General features: G+C 43.1%; 1 protein-coding gene across 2 annotated transcripts; it reads right to left on the bottom strand.

Moving 5' to 3' along the window:
- Positions 1–6,001: 6,001 nt before the first annotated feature.
- efna1a (ephrin-A1a) lies at positions 6,002–20,418 on the bottom strand. 2 transcript variants are annotated; one of them, XM_003452487.4, is made up of 5 exons: positions 20,070–20,418; positions 8,841–9,136; positions 8,015–8,080; positions 7,808–7,903; positions 6,002–7,685 (listed from the first exon to the last, which is right to left on the bottom strand). In XM_003452487.4, exons 1-5 carry the CDS (start codon positions 20,165–20,167, stop codon positions 7,561–7,563), a joined length of 681 nt encoding a protein of 226 aa, XP_003452535.1. In that variant the 5' UTR covers positions 20,168–20,418; the 3' UTR covers positions 6,002–7,560. The 2 variants fall into 2 exon arrangements, with proteins under 2 accessions (XP_003452535.1, XP_019206487.1); XM_019350942.2 differs by having other exon boundaries at positions 6,002–7,688; positions 20,070–20,417.
- Positions 20,419–22,980: the final 2,562 nt, after the last annotated feature.

The raw sequence follows: 22,980 nt of genomic DNA on the forward strand, positions 1-22,980 counted from the left end.
TTTAAGACCTCAATTTGATCTGCAGTATTAGAAATTCAGATTCGAGATTCTGTTCTCTTTCACATTGAAGATACGAAGCCGGTTTGCCATGCAATATTTAAAGTAGCTATTCAGTCTCGTAATACAAAGTGGATCATTCCGTAGACTTGTTCATGTGTCAAAGTCAACTAAAATCTCTCTGTGTTGTAAAGTGAATAAGTGGAAAACTTCAAATCCTTTTGTTGCGGTTTTTGTGCAGGTGATCTTTGGGGTAAGAGAGCCGCTTTCCAGCTTTTCATAATTGGTATGTCTGACAGTAAGAGAGGCTGGGAAAGATGACAAAAGTGCACAGACTGTTCTTCACCTTCTGCTCCAAAGCAGCAAGGTGAAAAGCATCGACCAAATTGTGTGAGGAGCCAAAAAAATTGGAGGAAACCTAATGGGGACTGAGGCAGACGGTGAGAGGGGGCCAGGCCACGGGGTTGTGCCCACAGCATGGCCCCACTGAGACCTTGAGACACTATAAAAAACATTTCTAGAGACACTCTGTGACACTGCTGGGAGCAAATCCATTTCGACAGGCTGAGAACCAAGACTGAAAAATGATAGGTTATCATTTTTCTGCACAGAAAAGACTTCTTTTTTTTCCCCACCCACACATTTCACAGCAAAACCTCAAACCCATCTAGAGACGGACAGAAAGAGAGATGGAAATGGAGTTATTGAGGGCTCAGAGCTGAAAAAGATGGAGATTTGATACATTTGATACAGATACAGAAACTGTGAGGAGCGGTAATAATGGGACGAGAGTCACTTGGGGACAAATTGAAACAGGAGATAGATACAGAGAGCGCGAGTGAATTAAAAGCGCAGAACAAAAGATGTGTGAAAGTACGAATGAATAAAAATGGGTGAAAATGACTAAGTGACACCGACAGGAAACCAAAGCATGAGCTGGAACAAAACAGATGACCCTGGCAGTGGTGACAGAGAGTGTATGACAGGGTTTTTCGGGAAGAGAAGACCACACCCCAACCGCTGCTGATGGCAGGGGACCAAAACGTGTCTCAACTGGTCCTGAGACGCCATCTTGTTCTGTGTAACCAAGGTGTTTTCTCCTTATCGGCCCTATCAGTCTCACCCTGCTAATGCTTTTGCAGGCACTAAAGCAGAAAAGAGCATAAAGGGCACTTTAAACAGTGCTGCTGCATTAAAAATACATTTAATCCTAATATAAAGTGCATCATTACTGCATAAAAGGAGGTGAACACTGCTTAAAAAGTCACTCATGGGTCAGCTTACTGTTCTTTCACTGCTGCTTTGATACTTACAGGACACTGGGTTGCCAATCTAGGGCAGTGTGAATGCCTATAAATGCTGCAAATAGCTACAATAACATTAGGTAACCTCCCAGAGGTCCTGTAAGCTAGATACTCCTGGCTCTTGTTAGAAGTAACATACGCTAGCAGGCAGACAGGGACGGATCATCGTGTGTCCTGCTGATAGGAGGCTCGACTCAGCCCAGATATGCAGAGACAGACCAGCTGGCCATGCCAAGCCTGCTCTGAATTGTGTCCTCTACAGCCTCCACCCAGGTTTTAGGGTTGCACACTGCTGGCAAGTCCTGACTCTGTCGAAGATAAATTGATAAATCCAGTCCATTTTTCTGCTCGAAAAGAAATATTTCATTCAGTTGCACCCGATTGCAGCTCTTGTGTATTGCCATTTTATTGGCAACTTTTGCTATTTGAGTTGCATTGCCAAGCGTTTATCTTTCAGAACTATTATTATTTGTCTGTGATTTCTTTTAATTTAAAACTAACAGTCTGTAGATGCGCTGTGAGGCTATGCTCGCTCAAAGCGAGGCTTTGAATTAAATAGAAACTCATATAAGATTACTGTGTGTCATGCTAATATTTGGTAATTAACGTTAAACACAAAATATATTAAAGTCATTTGTTTTGCCGGTATTTTTCCCCCTAAATTAAAAGTACAACAAATTAAAATTGTGACCTATTTCTGATACTAGAGGAAAAGTTATGAGTTCAGTCATTATGATTCATCCTGTGGGTGAGAATTCATTTAGATGTGAGCTGTTACATCCTTATTCAGAGCATTAGCATCCTGCTGCTGGTTTCACCAAAAATACTGGATTGTTTAATTACACCTACCACTGCTCTGCTTCAAAGACAGCTTGTATAAAGTATCATTGCAGTTTGGGAAATGGAATTTATTGGAGACAGTTTTTTTTTAAATGCAGGTGGTTAGAAAAGTCTTTGAGGATATTAGAAATACACCAAAAACATTGTTTTGTGTTACTGTTAATCTATTGATTAAATGATGACTGGCTCTGTAACTCGAATTTAATGAGGAAGGTCCCAAAATGGGGCTGTTGTATATCCTATTGAGGTTTTCATACGATTTGGTAATGGAAAACTTAAACACTCATATCGCTGATAAGATACTGCAATGTGAACTCAATCTAAGTATTCAGTTCACAGTAGTTTAGCTCTTCTGCAGAAAACGTGGTAACCAGCATGACTGAAGTGGACACTGAGCGGATGAGTCCATGCAGGTCAGATTTTAGGAAGTGCCCCTCACATCTCTTTGAAACCTAAGGGAGGTCATTCATCAGTTTGTGCAGCTGGTTTTAAAGCGTGACCCTATACTCGAAAATCGCAAAACAAATGAAGATGTGTTGAGGATATCGTGCACTCACAGTCAGCTGCCCCAGTGTGTGAGATGAGTTCATTGATCTACTTCTGCACCTACAGATGATGTCTCTCCATTTCCTCCGTGTGTCTCCTGCTTTGACTCGAAAATCTAGGATGATTTTGCACTTTCATAACTGCAACTACATCTTTCTGTCAATGCACTATGCATATATGGTGCCAATCCTGCATGGAATAAATGTAAGGGGAAAATTTAAGAAGTGCAGTCTGGGTAAGAAGACAGCATTTAGTGAAGGCAATTCATTTTCCCTAATGTAGACAGCCTAGTGTTAGTAAAAATATGGAATAAAGCCTCTAAATGTCTGTTGTATTGACGCATTTGACTGAATTTAGTTAGTTTTCTTTTCTTTTTCTGTAAACTGATAGGTGTCGTCACAACTTATTGTAGTTTAGCTTCAGTTGCTTGTATTTAATCTTTCTGGTCTGTAAATTTGAGCTTTAAAATCCATGTAGTTTCTTTTCTCCAAGGTCTGTAAAGTCATTGTTCCTGCTGTTTGTGCAGCACGTTTGCTCTAGTTATCTACTGACTCCCCTTACCGTTTCTTACGGTGTTTAAAGATTTCACTCTTGTTGTTCGCGTTTACTTAAGCTGGTATGCCGAACGAGTGAGTAAATAAAAAGAATTGTTTCCTCTTGACAAGCTTTTACTCATTGGAGCCTCTTCTAGGGGTCGGACGGTTAAGGGGCCTGTCCGACGGCCTTAATTTACGGCCACGTCTTTGAAAACATTGGGGAGTTGGGAGGTTGTGGCACCAGTGTTTGGTGCTACAGCTGTTTTTACTGTCACGGCCATAAAGCTCCCTTGGGAAGGGTGAGACAAGAGAAGAAGAGATGAGAACAATGGCTTGTCATACAGCTTGCAGACACGCAAACTACCGTGGTTGGAGAGGAGGAGGTGTGTCGATGCTGGGGCTGAGTGTGGAAACTCACCATACGGTTGAAATAAAGATAGCAGAGGGGTCACTAAGGCGTTTTCAATCTTCCTGCCAAAAGACAATGCTAATGGTAATAACAAACAGACTGCACCTCATTTTTCTTTTATCTCATTCGCAGCTTTTCCTGTCTGTGACCATCTTAGCCTTTATTCTATTTGTCTCCTGTCACATTAGTGCATCTGAGCCATTATCTGTGATATGTGCTGCTCGGGAGATCTTCCCAGTGTAATCAAAAGGCAAAATGGAGTTTGGTTTCCTGAAAGCCTTTTAGCACAAAAATCCCCTTAATTTAAAGATACATTTTTCTTTTTACTGATAGTGGAAAACTGGATTGCTGGTTCTTTTTAGAGTATGTATGAATATCTACCCCTTTATATTTAATGCGTCTATCCTGTAGTGATCATCTCTTGTTGGATGGTGTACATAGTGGAGGAATTGTACCTGCCTCAGCTGTACACCTAAATGCCATCTGCTCCTCACCTTCCTGAGAAGTTATCTGAGAATGTTTTACTTCAGTTACTGTGTGAAAGAGTGCAGCCAAGCAGGAAGCTAAGTGTCACTGTAACTTTGTCTCAGATGTTTTACTGTGTTCCAGGATTGAAAATAGGTCTGCTCTGCAAGGCTGAGGGCAGCTTTAAGATAACTTCTAATACTTTGTTATTATTATTGATGTTCCAGGTAGCTTTATGATGTTAAGCAGTTGTGCTTGTTTCTGATTTGCTTACCATGCACTTGCTTACATGGTAAATGGACTGGTTCTGATATAGTGCCTTTCTACTTAGCTTGAACACTCAAAGCACTTTATAATATAATCCTTATTCACCCATTCACACACAGTCATACAAGCACTTTTTTATGCCTTGGTGCTTTCTATCTACCATGCACTCTTCAATGAATGCATCAGAAGCAACTCTGGGTTCGTATCTTGCCAAAGGGATATGTTGGCATTCAAACTGGAGCAGCAAGGGATCAAACCACCAATCTTCTGATTGGTCGATGACCTGCTCCACCACAGACACCCCAAATGTGTCCACATTTCCTAAATAGTATGTAACATAATGCACAGCTGGAATCTTTTGAATTATTTTTAGTTTTGCAAATATTTGCAGATAAACAAACGGGTTATAAAAGATGGATGCAGCCACTGTGACATCACTCACTGGCAGTGTTAGATCCAATGCATGTAAAGTAATGCAGTCACATTAGGTTTTTTGGTAACACAATAATGTGATACATTACTGTACTAATGCGTTGTTACTTCTGTTACAAAAGTTGTTGATTGCGCGATGGACTAAAAACAAAGAAACATCCAACGTATCTTTTTTCTTCCTGTACAGATACAGCTGAGTTCAGTTCCTGTGCAGGGAGGAGATCACTGGTGGAATGTTCTGCAACTTTTGAGGAGATATGTTCATTATTTTGATTTGTAATCTATATAAAAAAAAAAACTACATCTCAGAGAGAAACAGTTTAATAATACTGCTAAAGTGTGGGAAATTATTTTTTGATCTACAAGACCATCAGCAAGAAGCTTGGTTAGAAGGAGAAAACTGTTGATGCGATCATTTGGAAATGGAAGAAATATAAAATGACCATCAATCACCCTCGGTCTGGAGCTCCACACAAGATCTTCATTCATGGGGTGAGGATGATCATGAGAAAAATGGTGGATTGGCCAAAACAACTTGGGAGGAGCTGGTTAATGATCTGAAGGCAGTTGGGACCACAGTCATCAAGAACACCACTGGTTTTCCAGCAACAGAATTACCCAAAATATACCAAGGCAAATAATACACGGCTAACAAAGATGCACATTAAAGGTCATGGAGCGATCTCGCCAGTCCCCAGACCTCAGTCCTACAGAAAATCTGTGGAGGAACACTGACACTTCAAGAAAACAGAGCCCTGATAATCCTACTTTCTGAGTCTGATGGACATAATTAAAAACATGGACTTCATGTTCTGTTCAGTATGACCAGAAACTAGTAACGGAGCAATGGAACCAAGGGTCACTTTTTAATAGACTTCTGTACAACTGGAAACCAGAAGAGTCGCCCCCTGCTGGCATTTGAAAAAGAATGCATGTCTGCCAATTAGCTGCAGAGCCACTTTACTCCAAACTATACCAATGCGCTGGAAAAAACAACACCGGATGCCTATGCATCCGTTAGTAATTAAAGCTCAAAGGGTTGGGGCCAACACGTGGTTAAAAATAATCACAAGAAAGTCATTCTGGTTTTCTCAAAAACATCTTTTTTTTTTTATTTTCACATGAAAAGTTTTCACATTTATCATATTTATCAAACAGGCTTTTTATAGAATCTATAATATATTTATATATACACATATTATACATTTCTCTTACTTACACATGTACAAAATTAGGTAACAAGAATTCAGATAAAAAAGACTGACTTCAATGGTAGTCATACACTGTTGTGCTTTGTTGAATCAAGCCAGCCTGTCAGGTGAAGATGTGCTTGGCAACTGGGTTCGATGCTGTGTCTCGTCTGTTGTGAACTGGTGACTATAACTTTTTCCCTTTTTTTTTTTTTTTTTTTTTTTTTAAATTGCTCTAAAACTAAATAGCTGATTGCCCCACTTTGTGTTTGTTTGTTTTCCAGTCGGGGTGGAAAGCACCATGACACACAGGGGTGAGTCCTGCGCTAAAAAAGAAAGATTTAATACCAGCTTCTTGTGTCAGACAGTTTTAACCATTGCGAGGCGAGATCCAACAAACAGAGAAGTCCAGCCTCTCTGTGGTTCACACAACATCTCAGTGTTTCTTTTGGCAGAAAGAAAAAAAACATTTGTCTCAACACGCTTTCAATCAAACGCTGCACAGCTTACACACATTCTCCTGTTCTCAATTAAACGCGCACATATTGCCTTTCACACAAATACTACCTCCACCGGGGGCCCTCCCCATCGGCAACAGTAAACATTTCATTTTGTGAGCACATGGTATATACAGTAAAACGTCTCAGCTGCAAATGTTATAAATTATCTTCACAGAATGTACACGTAACATGATTCAACGTAGTGTTTCCATGTGTTACAGAGCGTCTGATGATTGTGTGTGTGTGTGTGTGTGTGTGTGTGTGTGTGTGTGTGTGTGTGTGTGTGTGTGTTTGGATTAAGCACTGTTTTAAATGGAGTGTATGTTGATGTGCAGTATTAGTGCTACAGTATATAAGCACATGGTCTGCGAAGGAATCGTGGTCATGAGAACAACTTTTGTGTCTGTTAATGCTACATTAAGAGAACGTAATCACCTGGGACAGCAAGGTCACGCAATACCGTTACGATAACAATACAACAAATAGTACACAGTACTCAGGGTGGAATAGTGTACAAGTTGGAGAGATGACTGATCTTTGGCTCAAAAGGCTTGAGATTACTTTTTTTTTTTTTCCTTTCTTTTTTCTTTAAATGCTGACTTCCTGTCCCCCATGTCAGTATAAAATTCAAAGTTGGTTAACTCCTGATTGTCCTTCAGCCACTTCAGGTTCCTCTTCAACTTCTTTCTTCTTTCTTGCAGGGAAGTCCTCCAGAGCGGTTGGTTTGATGGGGGAGCCCCAAATAGCACAAATCAAGGAGAGCTTTGTCTTTCCAGAAAAATACTGTCATCTTTTGGACAAAAAAAATAAAATAAGACAAAGCACAAGTACTTGTCTCAAATGCTCAAAGTTGCTCAGCACATGTTGTGCAAGCGAGTCCATCTGTACTCTGCACGCTTCAAAAGTCTCTCCCTGTGGCCAGCACTGGGCATGTTTTTTTTTTTTTTTTTTTTTTTTTTAAGTCAGTGGTTTTCAACCCCACGGACTGTCTTCATTGTAGTCTCTGAAAAAAAACAAAAAATCCCCTCCAAAAACAAAAAAAAGTCTGCCAACAGAAATCCTTTTTATGTACTCTCAGTGCAACAAAAACAGTAACGAAAATGGGACTAGCACTGAGAGGATTGAGAGGGATGTAGCTGCCACTGCGGAGCTTGTGCTTACACTCTTCTGAACATCTGGCAGGATAACCACCGGGTCATCTGCTTGAGGACAGGAGACAAAGAAAACACATTAGTACCATAAATTTACATAAACCCCAAATGTACCTGGATTGTTTTAGGGTCAGGGATAATTAGATAGGACACGGGGTTGGGCTACATACCTGCAGGCAGCCTGTTGGATGGGTTGTGAACCCCGCCACCGGCTCCAACTGTAGTCCCACCTGTGCCCCCTTTAGCCACTCTGGCCTCTTGAGAGCCTGGAAAAAAAAAAGGCCATCAATCATTCTGTCTTGCAATAGCCTAAAACACGACTGTTAGAGGTGACTGTACTGCTTTCTTTTCATCCAAGAGGGTGGTCAAAAACGTACCATCTGCAGCTATGACGCTCACCCTCAGCCTCAGGCACTCTTGGCCATGGTGGTGCAAAGGTTTGGCTGCAGGGAAGAAGAAAGAAACAAAACAGGCGTTAACATCCTTACTAATACACTTATCCTCTCTTGGCCCCTTAATCCACCTTAATGCACGCGCGCATACAAACACTGACACACAAACCCTTGGCAACAGAAACACAACGGTACAAAGCCCTGGGAAGCCATCTGTGATCAGGCAGAGTGTGTCTTGTCCTGCCGTTTATCTAATTACAACCATGGCCAGGGTGACAACATTGCCTGTGCTTTGTGGTCAGTTTATAGCAAGGCTAGTATTGCATAAAACTTGGCAAAGTGAGCCAGCGCCCCAGTTTTCAAAGAGCTGGCCACTGAGCTGCAGCTTATCACACCTGGTACACAAACATGCAAACACCACCCAGGTCAGACTTTGTTGCAAAAGTAAGATTTCTGTGAATCAGGGATAATTAGATGGATTGACATGAAGTTTTTTTTATCATTTCCAGGCAACGAGCTGCAATGACCTTAAGATTAAAAGATGTTTTTCCAAGTGAAATGTCTCAAAAAGATATCCATGTTTATTTTAGCATGAATTAGGATAACTTTAAGGATCGCTTAGCATTAGTGTCTAGCATCTAGTCATCATTACATAAGTACCACATTTCTATGGCTGACTTTGTGTCATGCAAACACCCAAAAGCTAATATGTTGAACAGGAAAACGCTGTCAATTTATCTTGGCTGCATGGTCCCTGTGTTATTAGAAAATAAGTTTAACTAGGAACTAGGACAGGATCCGTGACACTTACAGATATAGTAGTAGCTCTCTCCTTGGCGAAACTCCTTTCCCAGGGTGAAAGGAGTAAAACGCTGGAATTTTTCAGAGAACTTCTCAGGAGCGTGAGGGGCAAATGGATGACCGCACTCCCAGCGCATCTGGTCATACGACTGGGGCTTGCAGGTGTCGTAGTCCTCCCGCTCCACCATGTAGAGCACGTATCGCTCGGCGTCCAGCGATGGCACCTCACCCTGTGGGTAATGGGGGCAGACGATGTCCAGGTAGTCATTAAGCTTCACCTCCACAGCATAGTCGTTCCGCTGAAACCTGTCGGGATGAGGCAGAGGAGGCAGGTTACGCAAGTGGCAGGAGACTGATAACCGTGCTTATAGCATCGGAGCAATAATAAATATAAGCCTCAAAACCTCTGATTATATATTGATCGGCTACACGCCGGTGTACAACAGGGAAATCAGAGGAAAGACTGTGGGGTCTGGGAATGGGACATAGAGAGCAAAAGAAAGAAAGAATGTTTGTATGGGAGGATGTATATGAGCGTTCAGGTGGAGTGAAGAAGGAAGACGCGATAAGGGGAAAAAGTGATCTGCAGGGGACACGCCCATAAATATGGATGAACGGGAGGCCAGTGTGGCTGATGCTGCTGTGCTGAGAGTTAGCACCGAGTGCACATTGATCCCGTGTCTCCCTGGAGTTGAACGATGTTTACCGAGAAACATTAGTAGTCAGTTAGCCCGTCAACACAGGAGATGAGTATTGACATCTGCAGGCTACATGCACACACAAACAAACACACACACACACAGGTAGAGCAGCAGAATGCATAATGACAGAAAAAGTGGAAACACACCTGAGTTTGCAAGCGATAGAGACAAGAATATAAATAAAGGTCACATACAACTCAATCTAAAAAAAAAAGCTTAAGGATAGACAAACTATAACTGGGGTAGCAAAAGGAAATGGCAAAAGCATCTTCCACAGGATAAGACGGACTAGGCAAAGCGGAATTTCTGAACCAATCTGAATGATTTAAGAAATCATGGCTGTTGCATCTCCTCACTTGTTTCAGGACACACTTCAAAAGTCAGCATCTGTGATGGTCTGATGGTGACTTAGTGCACACAGCAGGGGTAACCTAAACATCTAGCAAAGCGCCATCAAGGCTGAACAGTAAACACAGCTTTTAAAGAAACATGTGCTCCCATGTTCCTTTTTATGGAAGGTCTAGCTGATTTCAGCAAGAAAAACCACATTGTGTACATATTCCAGCAGCATAGCTCAGTAGTAAAAAAATTAGGGGGCTGAGGAGGGGTAAATTGGCTAGATTGCAGTCCGGCCCGGTCACCGCATTTTGAAAAGAAAAAAAAAAAAATGGCAAAAGAGGCCCCGAATTGTTGAGCAGCTGAATTTGTGACTAGTACAAAAACAGATATCCCTCAGCTCTAAAACTCTTACAACACTTCATAGATGATACGTGACAGCGGTAGCAGTAAAAACCCACCTGCCGCAATTTTTTCGAGGCGAGTTGTTGGCATCAAATTAAAAAAACAAAACAATAAATGCTCCAAGTTTCAACATCCGATATGTTGTCTTGATTCATTTTCTAAATAAACGCAGGCTGATTTACAAATCATTGTCGTCTCTTCTTCCTTACATTTTACACCGCGTCCCAGCTTTTTTTGAGAGCAGGGTTGTATGTCTTAACCCACTCATTAGGGTCAGATAGATAGGCACAGATACAACATGAGTCTGGTGACAGTCTGTAACTGTCTTCCACCACACTCCCTCTCATTACAAATACAGATAGAGACAGTCAGACTGTCTGCCTCCCCCCTTCAACCCTCCCTTCACTCTTCCACCCTCTCCACCCTTTTTACTATGGTCCTTAAGTAAACTAAACTTCCCATCTCCTCTTAGAGCTGGCTCAAAAAAGCACTTACACAAAAAGCATCATTTTAGTCTGCTTCACATGTGCGCACATAAACACTGATTACTGCAGAAAGCTTAGACTACTTAAAGAACAATTTCGAATACTTTGGTGCAGTTTCATTTGGCCTTATCTCAACTGTCCACGAGTCCTTCGCCCTCAGGGGGATACCATCAGAGATATTATGAGGTTGTCTCCAGGGAATTGTCACTGAAGGTATTTCAGCTTTGTCCCCATCCTCTTGACTCAGTGAGAGCTCCAGGGGCGGCTCACAGCTAATGCTCTCTTCTCAGCCAAAGCCATCTATCACCAGCCTGAAGCGGTAGCTGACCACAAGTAACACACACACACACACACACACGCACACACGCACACAAAATCACACTCACTTCGCAGTAATTCCCATCTATCAACAACCTAAAGCTGTAGCTACCTACTATTTACACCCACTGAACCCACACAGGCAGACACACATCTCCTCCCATGGTACTGAGCTCGATGCCTATCAGTTTACCGTCTCCTACTGTTCTGGATCGCCAGGGGTTCCCTGAGAGTAGATGAAATTTGACAGACTTAAATATTTTTATAACACACAGAGTGAATGTGTGTGTAATATAGAGTTTTGTTGCTTTTGCAACGAATATACGCATAGTTCGACAGCCTTTCGACACTACCCCTAAAAAGAGATAGCTAGCTGACTGCTGTTTAATCAGATCTACAGATCTCAAGGAGTTATGAGCTCCCAAAAGCCCGTGGGGTGTTAAACTGACACCAGTGATGGCATTTCTTTCCTAAAGCAGGCTTTTCTTTGGGAATTCTGGCTTTTATCAACCCACCACCACCACCTCCACCCACTCCTTAAATGTAACAAGTAGCATTTGGGGAGTTTGTGTTTGTGTGACAAGGTCCATATGTGTGACTAACGATCAAAGTGCACAGGCCCTGGCTCCAGTCGCTCGTTAGCTGGTGTTGTTGTTTGTTGCCAGGGGTCTCCCTGGTACCCCCTTGGTAAAAGGATAGACACAGTGGCTCCAAACTGTGGGCCCTGACTCCTACTACCCCTCTGGCTCCCTTCCCCCGTCCCTTTGCCTCTCTCTGCCTGACTGCATGCCATCAATACTGATGGCCAGATAAGCCAGAAACACGGGCCCATTAGAAACCAAGCATCTTTTTTAGCGGACCAATGAAACTTCCATCTCGCCAACAAGTTCCAGCCAACTTTCGGTGGGGAGAGGAATAATTATAATTTTGCCACGGAGCAGGCAGCTTAGTGCTTATCTGCAGTTTGCCTGCCATGCTCTGTTTACCAGATTGCTGTTAAAGTGTTTTTTCCCCATGCCGCTTTCAATTCCAGCTGAATCGATAACACTATTGAACAAACACCGTTGTTCTCTGCTTTTGCCTGACAGAGTTATCAGCCCACTGCACACCCTGAGCACACACACACGTGCACACACTAGCAAACTCCCTATAGCCAGTCCCTCCCTGACCTCTAGTCCTGATTACAAACAGGTTGTAGTATGGTCCCAATGTGTTCATTAGAAAGGAGGTTGAAGGGGGTGCAATTAAAACACAAAAAAAGGGTATTAAAGTCGCCCTGGAAGGGGGTAATTATGTCCTCCCTCTCCCCACTTCCCAGCCCCCTGCAGGCTTGAGAGTGAAGGGGGGATGAATAGACGTGGGCGAAGGGGGTGGGTCAAAGGGCTTGAATTGGGAATGGCTTTTGAAGTCTCACCCAGTAAATGTTTCTATGTGAGTGCTACTGTTGCTCTATCAATGCCACCGTTTCATACAGTGTTTCTATTCACAGTGTGCCCGCACTGATGGAGTGCTTCACTTAGCAGGGAGAACCGCCACTGAAAATGCACCAGAGGAGGCTGGCTAGCGCCTTTTATTAATGGCAAATAGTTTTAATTATCCTGCTGCCTTTTGTTCACCCCCCCAACGCCTCAGCACTGAAACGTTCCACATCATCAGCTTAATTAACTGATTGTGGTAACGCACTTCAAAGAGAGCTTTGGCCCCTGTGTCACACAGTTTAACAACAAAGTCAAACCATGCCACCTTCACTTTAGCAAACAAAATCCTCTCACTTTCAGCCTTCCCCAGTGTGTGTCCCTTGTTATTTCCCTCCACCAGATTGTCTCCCTCTCTGAGTCAATAAGGCTGTTTTGGTTTATTCCCATTGTTTTTTCCCAGGATGCCTTTTAATGCCAGTGACACCCGAAGCCTCAGTAAACTCAGCGTGGAGTAGCAGAGTGGTACTCTCTACTTACGGATGATCTGTGGAGCTATGGCAGATATGCAACAAGGATTGTGTGCAAGTGTCTGTCTCAGCCTGATACATTCAAGTCTGGGATTGTTTATGTCTGAGTAGGTGTGCGTGTGTGTGTTGCTGTTCTGGTGCTCTGGGGAATCTGGGAGTGTGTTTCAGTGGCGATAAGGTGGATAATAAATGCTAATAACGAACAGAGATGATAGCGAGGGAATGCCAAGTGGTCACAGGCTGCTCCTTACCACTCTTCCTCCTCTTCTGAGAAGGAATTCCGAATTTATTGGAGCCTTTTCAGGAAACTTCAGGAGTCTAATCTCTTCTTTAATCTCTCTGGTCTGCATTTTGCTTTCTTGTCTACCTCTATCCCCTTCTTTCATCCATCCATCACCCTCTCATCTCTGCACTCTCTCACCCTGTGGAATGTCAGAGCTCTGAGGCGAAGAGGCTGCGGCGTGGATCAAAGGTCGGACACTTGCCAAGTCAGCACCGGAGAATTTTCTACATGGACAGTCAGCAAGAAGGGTCTTTAAGCATTTAAAATTCTACAGACGGATAATGGGAATTACTCTCTGTAAAGATTCATTCAAATCTATTCTAAGGTCCATAAAGGTCATTGTAGAACAAACTACCCAGATCTCACTACAGCTTCCAAAAAGAGTTCCTGTCTTCTTAACCCACTGTCTCTCAGAGCTTCATACAGTCACCCTAACCACATAAACAAGATTATTTTCCGTAACGGATGACTGAACCGGAATGTGGGGACCACCTAATTGGCTCGCCCAAGCCTGGATTATTGGGTGGAGCAGCGGCTGAACTGAGGTCCATTCATCAGCACCAGACCCTACTTAATACAGGGGCTTAGACTGGACAGCGAGGCCCAGAGCAGGGAATGACGGCTGGGGACAGAGTAAGGGGTGAGACAGGCAGGGTGGAGCTTTTTTCCCCCCCTCCCACCTCTATTGTTCTCACATAGAGAAGGGGTATTATGGCTTTTCACTGAAGATTTGGAGTTCAAAAGAGACACATTGTCTATGTATAGCTATATGTGTGTGTGGGTGTGTGCTAATGTGTAGTGCAAAAATGGGAACCAAGAGGTGGTAACAGAATGCTGAAAGACACTGGACACAAGGGAGTACTTTTTTTGCAAGGTAAATCCCTCAAAACCACATGACTCCATGACAGGTGAAGCTTTTTCCAGATCCAAACTTAGCCGAGTTAAGCGGGACTGTTTAATGTTATTGCTCGGATTCTTCTTGTTTCATCCATCTACCTACCCATTCATCCATCAACGTCAGCCGACCCTTCCCACTCCCTGTCTATCTCTCAACACTCAATAAGCAAACCAGATCCTAGTGTCAACTCTGTCACTCCCCCCACTCAGACCTGCTGCACCAATCGCAGCCTTTTCTGGTGGTATTCCAACTATGCAGGTCTCTGACCCACCGTTTGCATAGCCAAGCACAATGTGATGTGGGTATGCAGGGGTCATCATAGAAACAAATATGATCCAACCCCGTTAACACAATATTCCAGCCTTCATTCTTTGCACCGTGTGACTTTTCGCCATCCATCTCAATCAGCTTTCTCTGGTCTTGTCATTCAACCTTTGTCCGCCCGGTTCATTGGTCATTCTGCCGGCGTACTTTGCTGACCTAGCTGAGCTCCTTTTGCCACCCAGCGAAGACACAAAGCTTTAAGTTCAGCAGAGAAATAATTGGCCGACTCCACTGCACTAAGGAGGGTTAGATGAATACATATGCTCTTTCCAGCTGCCTTATACTGTCCCCTGAGCCATTTGTATCTTATAAGGGCCAAAGCAGAAAGGTCATCTCTGACATCACATTTCTCAGCAGGCAAATATCTGTATAAGAAAATCGATTTTGCAAGATTGATTTTTTTCAAATGAAATAAAACTTTCATGTTTATTGTTTTTTTCCTCCTGTAAAAACAATCTCAGATTGTAACTTAATGAATTCCAGTGAGAATTAACAATATGTGAGTACAGGCAAAAACTCCTTTAATGAAATGGTAGCTCTTGCTTATGACGTCAAGTAGAAATTATGGTAATATTACAGCTGACCTGCAGGGGTGCCGATAGTTGCTGTGCAGACAAGTTTACACACTAAATCTAGACCTTTAACAAACAGGCCCAAAAGAGAAGGAAAAACAAAAAAGTTGCACAATAGCTGATATTTACAAAACAAAAACAACCACAATGGTTCATTTCAGAGATAATATCCGACTCTTGCTGGCCAATTCTTCCTCAATCAAACACATCGTGCACTGAATGCCACCAGGAATTGACAAATAAGTCTGAAGGACACATGCACACGCACGCACACACACATAATCTCTGGCTCAACCACATCTAATAAAGAGAGTGCGAGGTCTGTTCGCAATTGTAATTGTACCATAATCATAAATCTGTGTACTAATGGAGCTTTTCTTCCTCCTTGGTTTTATGTGTGGGACTGAACACTTGTAAAGCAGAGCAGATTGGAGCAGCATAGCGGGAAGGTGCAGGGGAAGTCTGGTGTGTAGATAAGGAAGAAGCATGAGGACGGGCAGAGGGCAGAAACACTGGCCGAGGTCGAACGAGGTGAAACTGATCAGAGGAGAATCCCAAATAGAGACATACAACGATTTGACAGCGGGGCGGGGACAGGAGGCAGATCCCAAATCATCATTTGGGCTTGAAAGTTGGAACACAAACCCTAATTAAACAATGAATCCCTGCTCAGCTATTTACTCTAAATGTGTTCATTCCAATGTGAGCCTGGGAAATTCAATCAGCTCCTGTATCCAGACCTTTAAACCCTTGCGTGTGCTGGTGTGTGAGAAATGTATTGTTTATTGTGCAGACAGGATACGCTGTTTTCCCGGGAAAAACGTAACCAGGAAGCGCAACACTTCGCAGGAGACACACAGCAGACAGCGTGCAGACTTTAGTAACACCAACATCACGCCTGCGGGAAGTTAAAACCTTTGGCCCGATTCACTATCTAGCTCAGTCAATAAAACAAGCCCTCCTGTTCTGACTCTGCAGGAACAAGTGAGCTGGAAGGAAAAGAAGAACCTTATCAACGTGATCACTGAGGTAAAATTTTATTATGATTGCAGACTGTAAAGATGGGAATCATCAACACACTTGAGTGGTCACTGAACCCAGAAGAGGTGATTACCATCTGCCTGACAAGGCAGCATTTTTTTCCAGATTGAATGTACCAGACAGATTACAAAGCCAGATTAAGAGTGGTGAGAGGGGAGGGCGACGGACACTTTGAGAGAAATATGGAGATGGACCAACTAAAGGGAAGGGGGAGGGGAAGGGTATTCCAGGGGGTTAAAGCTGGATTAGGATTTGAAAAGTGAAGTGTTCTGGATGTATATGAGAAAAGAAAAAAAAAGATTTTAATTCATTTAAATTGGAAACTGCAAACATCTCATATCTATTGCCCCCACCAAATCACGCCAGTGGACTAGCCAGTCTTATGTTTCATCTCTCAAACATGGATGCACCCACACAGACACTTTTACTTACTCCTACACATACACTTCTGTGTTTTTTCCTTCTCATTTCTCTCCTTTAATAACTTGAGCTCTCAGACAGGCTCCACCATTTCCACTGCTAAGCAAGACGTTCAAGAGGGGCACGTTAAAAGGCCGAAAGGAGAGCGAAAACACTTTTGCTGGGAAGACTGGAGTAGCCTTTCTTAAGGAAGTAGAAGAAGGAAGCTTAAAAGGTAGAGTGCAAAGTGTATATGTGTGAGTGGGGGGGGCTCTTTTTCCCTGAAGGAAAGGGCAAAGTGCCTTGTGACGGCTCGCTATGGGTGCCAAGAATGATTAAAAAAAAAAAAAAAAAAAAAAAATTCCACACCTCTTACCATGCTTCCCTCCTTCTCCTCTTCTCTGAGAACCAGAGCTGGAGGTGAGGAAATAATAGACTGAAAAGGGACAGCTTGTAAAGTTGAGATAAAAGCTGGTGAAGGAGTGAAGGGGACCGAAAAGACAGGAGAGGGAAGAAAGAGAGTTTCCCAGAGGCAGAGCCACGGCTGTGTGAAGAGGGGCTGGCCTGAGTGGCAGCCAGTATTCAGGGACCACCGACGTGACAGAATGACTGACAGATTGATAGAGGCCGTGCCACTTCATCACATAGCGAACTCTGACCCTCGATCAGTCACACCAGTTACTATTCTCTCTCTGTGGCCCACCGTGAAGAGCAAGCCCCAATTTGTATGGGGAGCATCACAAAAAAGCCGGACTGACCGGATAAAAACCGAGAAAATGCTCCATGCGAGCGAAACATACCTTAAATAACTTTCGTGTGAGCCAGCAGGAAGCAAGCTCAGTTTAACGAAGGAACGGTGAGCTAAAACTACTTGGAAACGCAGCTAACCCAATATCAAACAGCTGTTCTAAAAAAATCACTTCAGAATTATAAGAGATTAGTTAAAAGACTTCTTTGAGATCAAACGTGTGTGTGAGCGTGCCATGAAACGGTTAACAGATTCACAGAGCCCACAGAACCAGGCTGCAGAGGGAACCTGGCCAAGAAGAGGGGGAGGGAGGTGCCAGAGAGAGGGAGAGACAGGTACAAAGCAGAGGAGGAGGTGGGGGTGGTGGAGGTGGTGGTCCTCTCATGCTCTGTCAGCAGGGAAAAGGGAGTAAGGAGCACTGAAAGAGCAGATTATTGCCTCACATCGAAGTTGTAGAGTCCAGAGGGCTCCTGGGCCGATGTCAACATCAATCCCAAATGTGTAGCGAGCGTGTGTGAGACTGGGTTAATGTGTATGAGAGCGTGTGAGTCACTTGAATCTGGCGATGCTGTGTATGTGAGTAAGCTTATGCACAGACACTCCCTTTACAAAAAACACACGCTGGCATGCCGGGACCAAAGCTGAACACTGGTGAGCCTCTTTCTGGCAGTCAAACCTGGCTGGTGATTAAACTGTTGCTAATCAGAACCAAAGGTCGCAAATATGCCAGCAAGCAAAAAGGTCACGAACACAAACACACAGTAGGAGATTTTGTTGTACTGAAACATAAAAAGTAGTCCTTAGGTAGAGGCAGATATGACCTTGGAAGTCTTGGAAGTCAGCAGGCCCCAAGCTGTGCACACAAACATGTTAGGAAGGGAAACTGTGTGAGTGTGTGTGTGTGTTGCTAATTCCCTTAACACACCCACATGGGGAAAAAAAGGAAATGAGTATATGCCACATGGACTAAAGCGATCAATCTCAGATCAATTTGATTAACGATGGCTCTCTGACCAATTGGATGGAACAATTAACCCGGACCAACAAAAAGAAAACACGCTATCAAGTAACAGGTCAAAGGGGAGGGGAGATTGCGGTGAATGATGAAAAGCACCAAATAAAAACTCTCGTGCTTTTTCTGTGAAAACAGGATTAAGAGTAGCTAAAGGGAGAGATTTAGCACAGTCATCTGGAAAAAAAAGCAAGTGCAAAAAGACGGATTATCAGTATATATATGGGAATGATCACTGTCATTCCACAGCGGGGACACAGCAGAACGCCTTTCCATCTGGGACTTCATTCTGATTTCCTGTGAAAGGCTTTGTCGTTGTAATTACGGACTTTCTGAGAACAGCAACTGCTGTTGTTTTAACCACAGGGGAAATGAGGAGGGAGAAAGTGGTTGAACGTAAGCTTGTGTGGAAGAACACTTGAATATACAATATGTGTTTGCCCACCAGAGGGAAAGTGTGTAAGCCCAGCACTGATTGATTCAGACAGCGTCACTTGGTGCGACTGAACATGCTGGGTTGTGATTGAGGGATTGCCTGCCAGGAGTACCTGTTTGTGCTTGCCCTATTGTGTGTGTGTGTGTGTGTGTTTGTGTAGGGGTGCACGTAGAGGTTCATCTGTGGAGTGAAAACCTAACCCTCTTCGTACCCCGAGCCATGTCACCCCAGCCATCATCAACCATAATTCTAATTGACCCCCACTTACTCCAAATGGCCCCTAACCCCGACAATCTGAGCTCCAATTTCTCCTCCCTGAGCAATCCATCTCTTTCCCACAGCGTGACCTACTGGGCAGGCCTCAAGTTACCTCCTCTGTCACTGTCATACACCATTATTACTCGTCTTACCACCTGAAATATGAACACCCCTATGTCTCTCTGACAGCCACGTAAGAACCCAAGTGATATCTCTTGATTTAGGAGATATGGCAACCTCCCACTCTACTCAGAGGTTAGGACTCGGTGTCAGATGGGGAGGATATTGCAACAGATCTTTCAACACATTCTGCAGTGAGTCAAGCCTGTAAAAATCAACAAGGAAAAAGAAAAATTCAACCCTTGCCAGGGAAAAACTGTATCCAAACCCGGGTAGAAGTGCAACTCATGAATACAGACATAAGAGAAGTTTACTGACATGTTTGCTGCACGCACACGCACATACAAAAACACTGTATCCACATGCTGAGATGCGGGCAAGATAAGACAAGCAGTATTCAAAGATTAAATGTCCTAAACCTCAGAAACCCGCTGTTTCCTCTACTCCCCCCACTCCCCCCGCATTTACATTTAAAGCAGCTCTCTTCCCTACTAAGCGTGAACTATTTAACTGCCTCAATATCAGCCCAGAGAGATAAACAGATGACATAACCTGGCGTAACTAATGCTGCTGTGCAGGTAGGCTACACAGATTGCGAGACGGATTAAATCTGGACAGCTTAAACAAAGAATTACAGGTAACCAACACCACGATAACAGGTTAGAGCTCAGAAAGAGGCGAAGAGGGAAGATACTCCTAACTGTCCCGCATTATCATGACAACAGCAGACAGTCGATTCTATCAGGCGCTCATCACAGGCATCTCGCTGAATATACATGAGCTGCAACTATTCAGCGTGCATCTGAATATAAGATAACGGCTTTGCCAACACTGCAAATGCCGTTAAAAGTGTGTTTGATGTCAAAAGGAAATCAGTTTGTTGAACCGATTAAGAAACAAGAGTGCGCAAAGACGATTCGAAGTGCGCTAAATTGGCGCAAATGGAAAACATATTTACTTTGGGTTTGTGCTGTTCCAGTAGACACTGTGCCGCTCCGCTGAAGCACACCAGGCGCAGACGCTCCCAACGAAGCCCACAATCCAAACCAAATCCATGGTGGAGAGGAGTGAAGGCGTGCAGAGACGGAACACAACTCAGGTAGGTTGTGCACAAAAAAAGAGAAAAAAAACCTAAAAGTTTACCGAAGAAAGCTTATCCGTGAACCTGTTAATTAAAGAACTTGACGCACGCAGCAGATCTGAGAGAGATTTCTTTATATTCGCAAAGGAATAAAAAAAATAAGTGAAGGGAGACTGAGATTACTCGGCAAATCCGTAGTGAATGAGAGGTTGAGTTGAGTGGAGGTTGGTTTTGTGAAACGCCCACAGCCGCGTGTCACGCCTCCTATGGCGGAGGAGACCAATCAGAGGGCTGTCCGAGAGAAGCGAGCTGCACAGGTTTCTCTGCAAGTTTGTGTGTGTGTGTGTGTGTGTGTGTGTTGTGCACAGTATCACCACTCCGGCGTGTACAGGGTGTCTGGGTAAACACACAGAGGGTTTGCTGTGATTTATAGGCCAGATTTTTTAATCGTAACTTTATTATGCTTCAAATGTAAATACATGTCATATGTTGCAGATTTCCGTGCGTCCACATTACCCTAATGTAACAGCTGTATTCAAATAAATCTGTAATTGATAGCTTTTGTTATAAACTACCAAAAGTCAATGCTTTTGTTCCGTTAGCGGATTGTTATAAACGTGTTGCAAAGCAGGAAAGCGCGTCCTTGAATATGGCTACATCTATAGTGAACTTGCAACAGTATTTCAGTTGTTTAGACTTTTAACTTGGGCTAACCTGGAAACATGAACAACACATTACATCATAAAATTAATATACAGTCATGCTGCTGCCTCTCCAACACACTATAAACAAAATCTATACATTACAGTATCCAAAAGATGATTTTGTGTTTCACTTGCATTCAGTTTTCAACCATGGAATGAGTTGAAATAGTGTGTTTCTTTTCTCGTAAGTCCTTATCTATCATTGAATTGCAACACCCCTAGCTTGAGAACTCGTTGAGCAACATCTGGTATGTTTGTATAGTAATTCTTCAAACTGTTGCTAGTAGATTTATGTCCAACGGCTCTTATGCATGATGACAGACATTAATGATGACCATGACTGTGTTATTCCTGTCATTACTATAAGGGCTTAAACTTGTATGTTAGAAATGTTAAAAAAAGAACAAAAAAAATAGGAACTAGCTTTCAAACCTTGGATGCCATATGAATGGTAAAGAGCTCTACATGGCCAAATACAAAGTCTGCAGATTTAACTGGAAGCATGTAACCTTCTTGCTGTCAGTTACACTGCAAATCTTTATTCTCATTTTCTGTTCCATTGACATGGATAATCAGGACCGCGGGCTGCTTGTTCAGCATAGTGAGGCCTTGTTGCCAGAAGGGGTTTTCAAGCCTGCTTCTACTTGACACAGCACTTTATTTGCTATGCCCGATTAGCAGCATAACAGCTTTCAAAACATGAAAAATCTCAAATTAAGTCAGGGGAAAAAAAAGGGGGGCGAAACCTTTCGGGATAATGAGTTCAGATGAGAGGATTGATTCCTTTTTTAGGATGTAAATAAGACTCGGGGACAGGATCGGATAAACTCTGCAGGTGTTTGGCTGATTTTTAAGAAAGTGTAGAAGGAGTGCAGAGGGTGCAGGATACACTCCTGATGTAACCACACTGTAAGACTTAATCTGAAAGGTGTCTCATTCCACAGGATATAAGAGCAGAAGAGTGAAAGAAATTATTGCTTTCTTACAGCCTGTTAAGCTCAGTGCATCTGTGAGGCGAAGCTTTCAAGGTTTTCTGCTTGTGTTTAAACACGCCTCATACAGTTTGGTGTTTAGCCACAAGAAAACGTGGAATTCTAGAAGACTGTAGCTGACAGTTTAACAAGATAATTGATCTGCCAGGTAGACTGCTGAACGCAAATCAACAGTTTATTTGACAGTTTAATTGTCACGGTGCAGATGCATCCCACTCATCTGGCGCTCCAAGCAGATTAAAGCACTAATATCTATTTGCATCACCTGTTAACCCAGGTCTGATTCTGTGCTCTGTTGTCCTTCGTCTTTGAATAATCACCAGTATGAGACACCCACACTGCTATTTTGCTAAGAGGTTTACATAAACTCTGAGTATTATTTACTTTCTCTTGCAAAAGTCCCACACTCAAGAGGAGTCTTTTTTATATTACAGACAATGCATTCTGTGCTCGGGGCTTTTGAGTATTCACAATGCATTCTGTGTTTTAGAATTCTGTCCAAACAGACAGACCATTTCATATCACACAGAGCAAATACAGAAAGGCATATATACATGGTAATTGTGTGCTATTCAGTGTCAAGCAGGTCATCCAAAATAATGTGTTTTGTATTCATGGAGAGCGCTCATCCCAGTGGATCAATTTTTTGAGAGTCCAATTGTTTTCTCTGGCTCGGTGGCAAGATAACAGGCTGAGAGGGACTGCAAACATAATTGTCATTTGCATTGCAATCAATTTTTTTTTGTGGAAATGCTTTCTCCACGCCGACATTTATGTCAAAACTCTATCAGGGCCTAAATGAGCAGACCTTTAATTTCATACCAACCTGAGTTTCTGAATGAGTAAACAGAAAGAAAGACGGGGTAGGACAAAACTGCAGCTCAGCCCGATATACGCATTTATATATATATATGTATATATACAGACAGACAGATGCACAAATGAATCTCTGCAGGCGTACATGTCCGCACAGACACAAACACAAACGCACGCACACACATAAACACAACCCTTTTCACCTCAAATCCTGACGGGATTTGCACCAAGCCTGTTCCGTGGCATGAAAATAAGATATAGGAAAATGATAGGGAG

This window comes from Oreochromis niloticus, linkage group LG22, assembly GCF_001858045.2.
Source record: "Oreochromis niloticus isolate F11D_XX linkage group LG22, O_niloticus_UMD_NMBU, whole genome shotgun sequence".
Classification (NCBI taxonomy): domain Eukaryota; kingdom Metazoa; phylum Chordata; class Actinopteri; order Cichliformes; family Cichlidae; genus Oreochromis; species Oreochromis niloticus.

Excerpts from the sequence above, each read along its gene's own strand:
- efna1a (XM_019350942.2), bottom strand. The coding sequence starts at position 20,167 with ATGGATTTGGTTTGGATTGTGGGCTTCGTTGGGAGCGTCTGCGCCTGG. Across the intron at positions 8,081-8,840 it reads AGAGAGCTACTACTATATCT|CCAAACCTTTGCACCACCAT; the intron begins GTAAGTGTCACG and ends TCTTCCCTGCAG. Across the intron at positions 7,689-7,807 it reads ATCCAACAGGCTGCCTGCAG|CAGATGACCCGGTGGTTATC; the intron begins GTATGTAGCCCA and ends CCTGTCCTCAAG.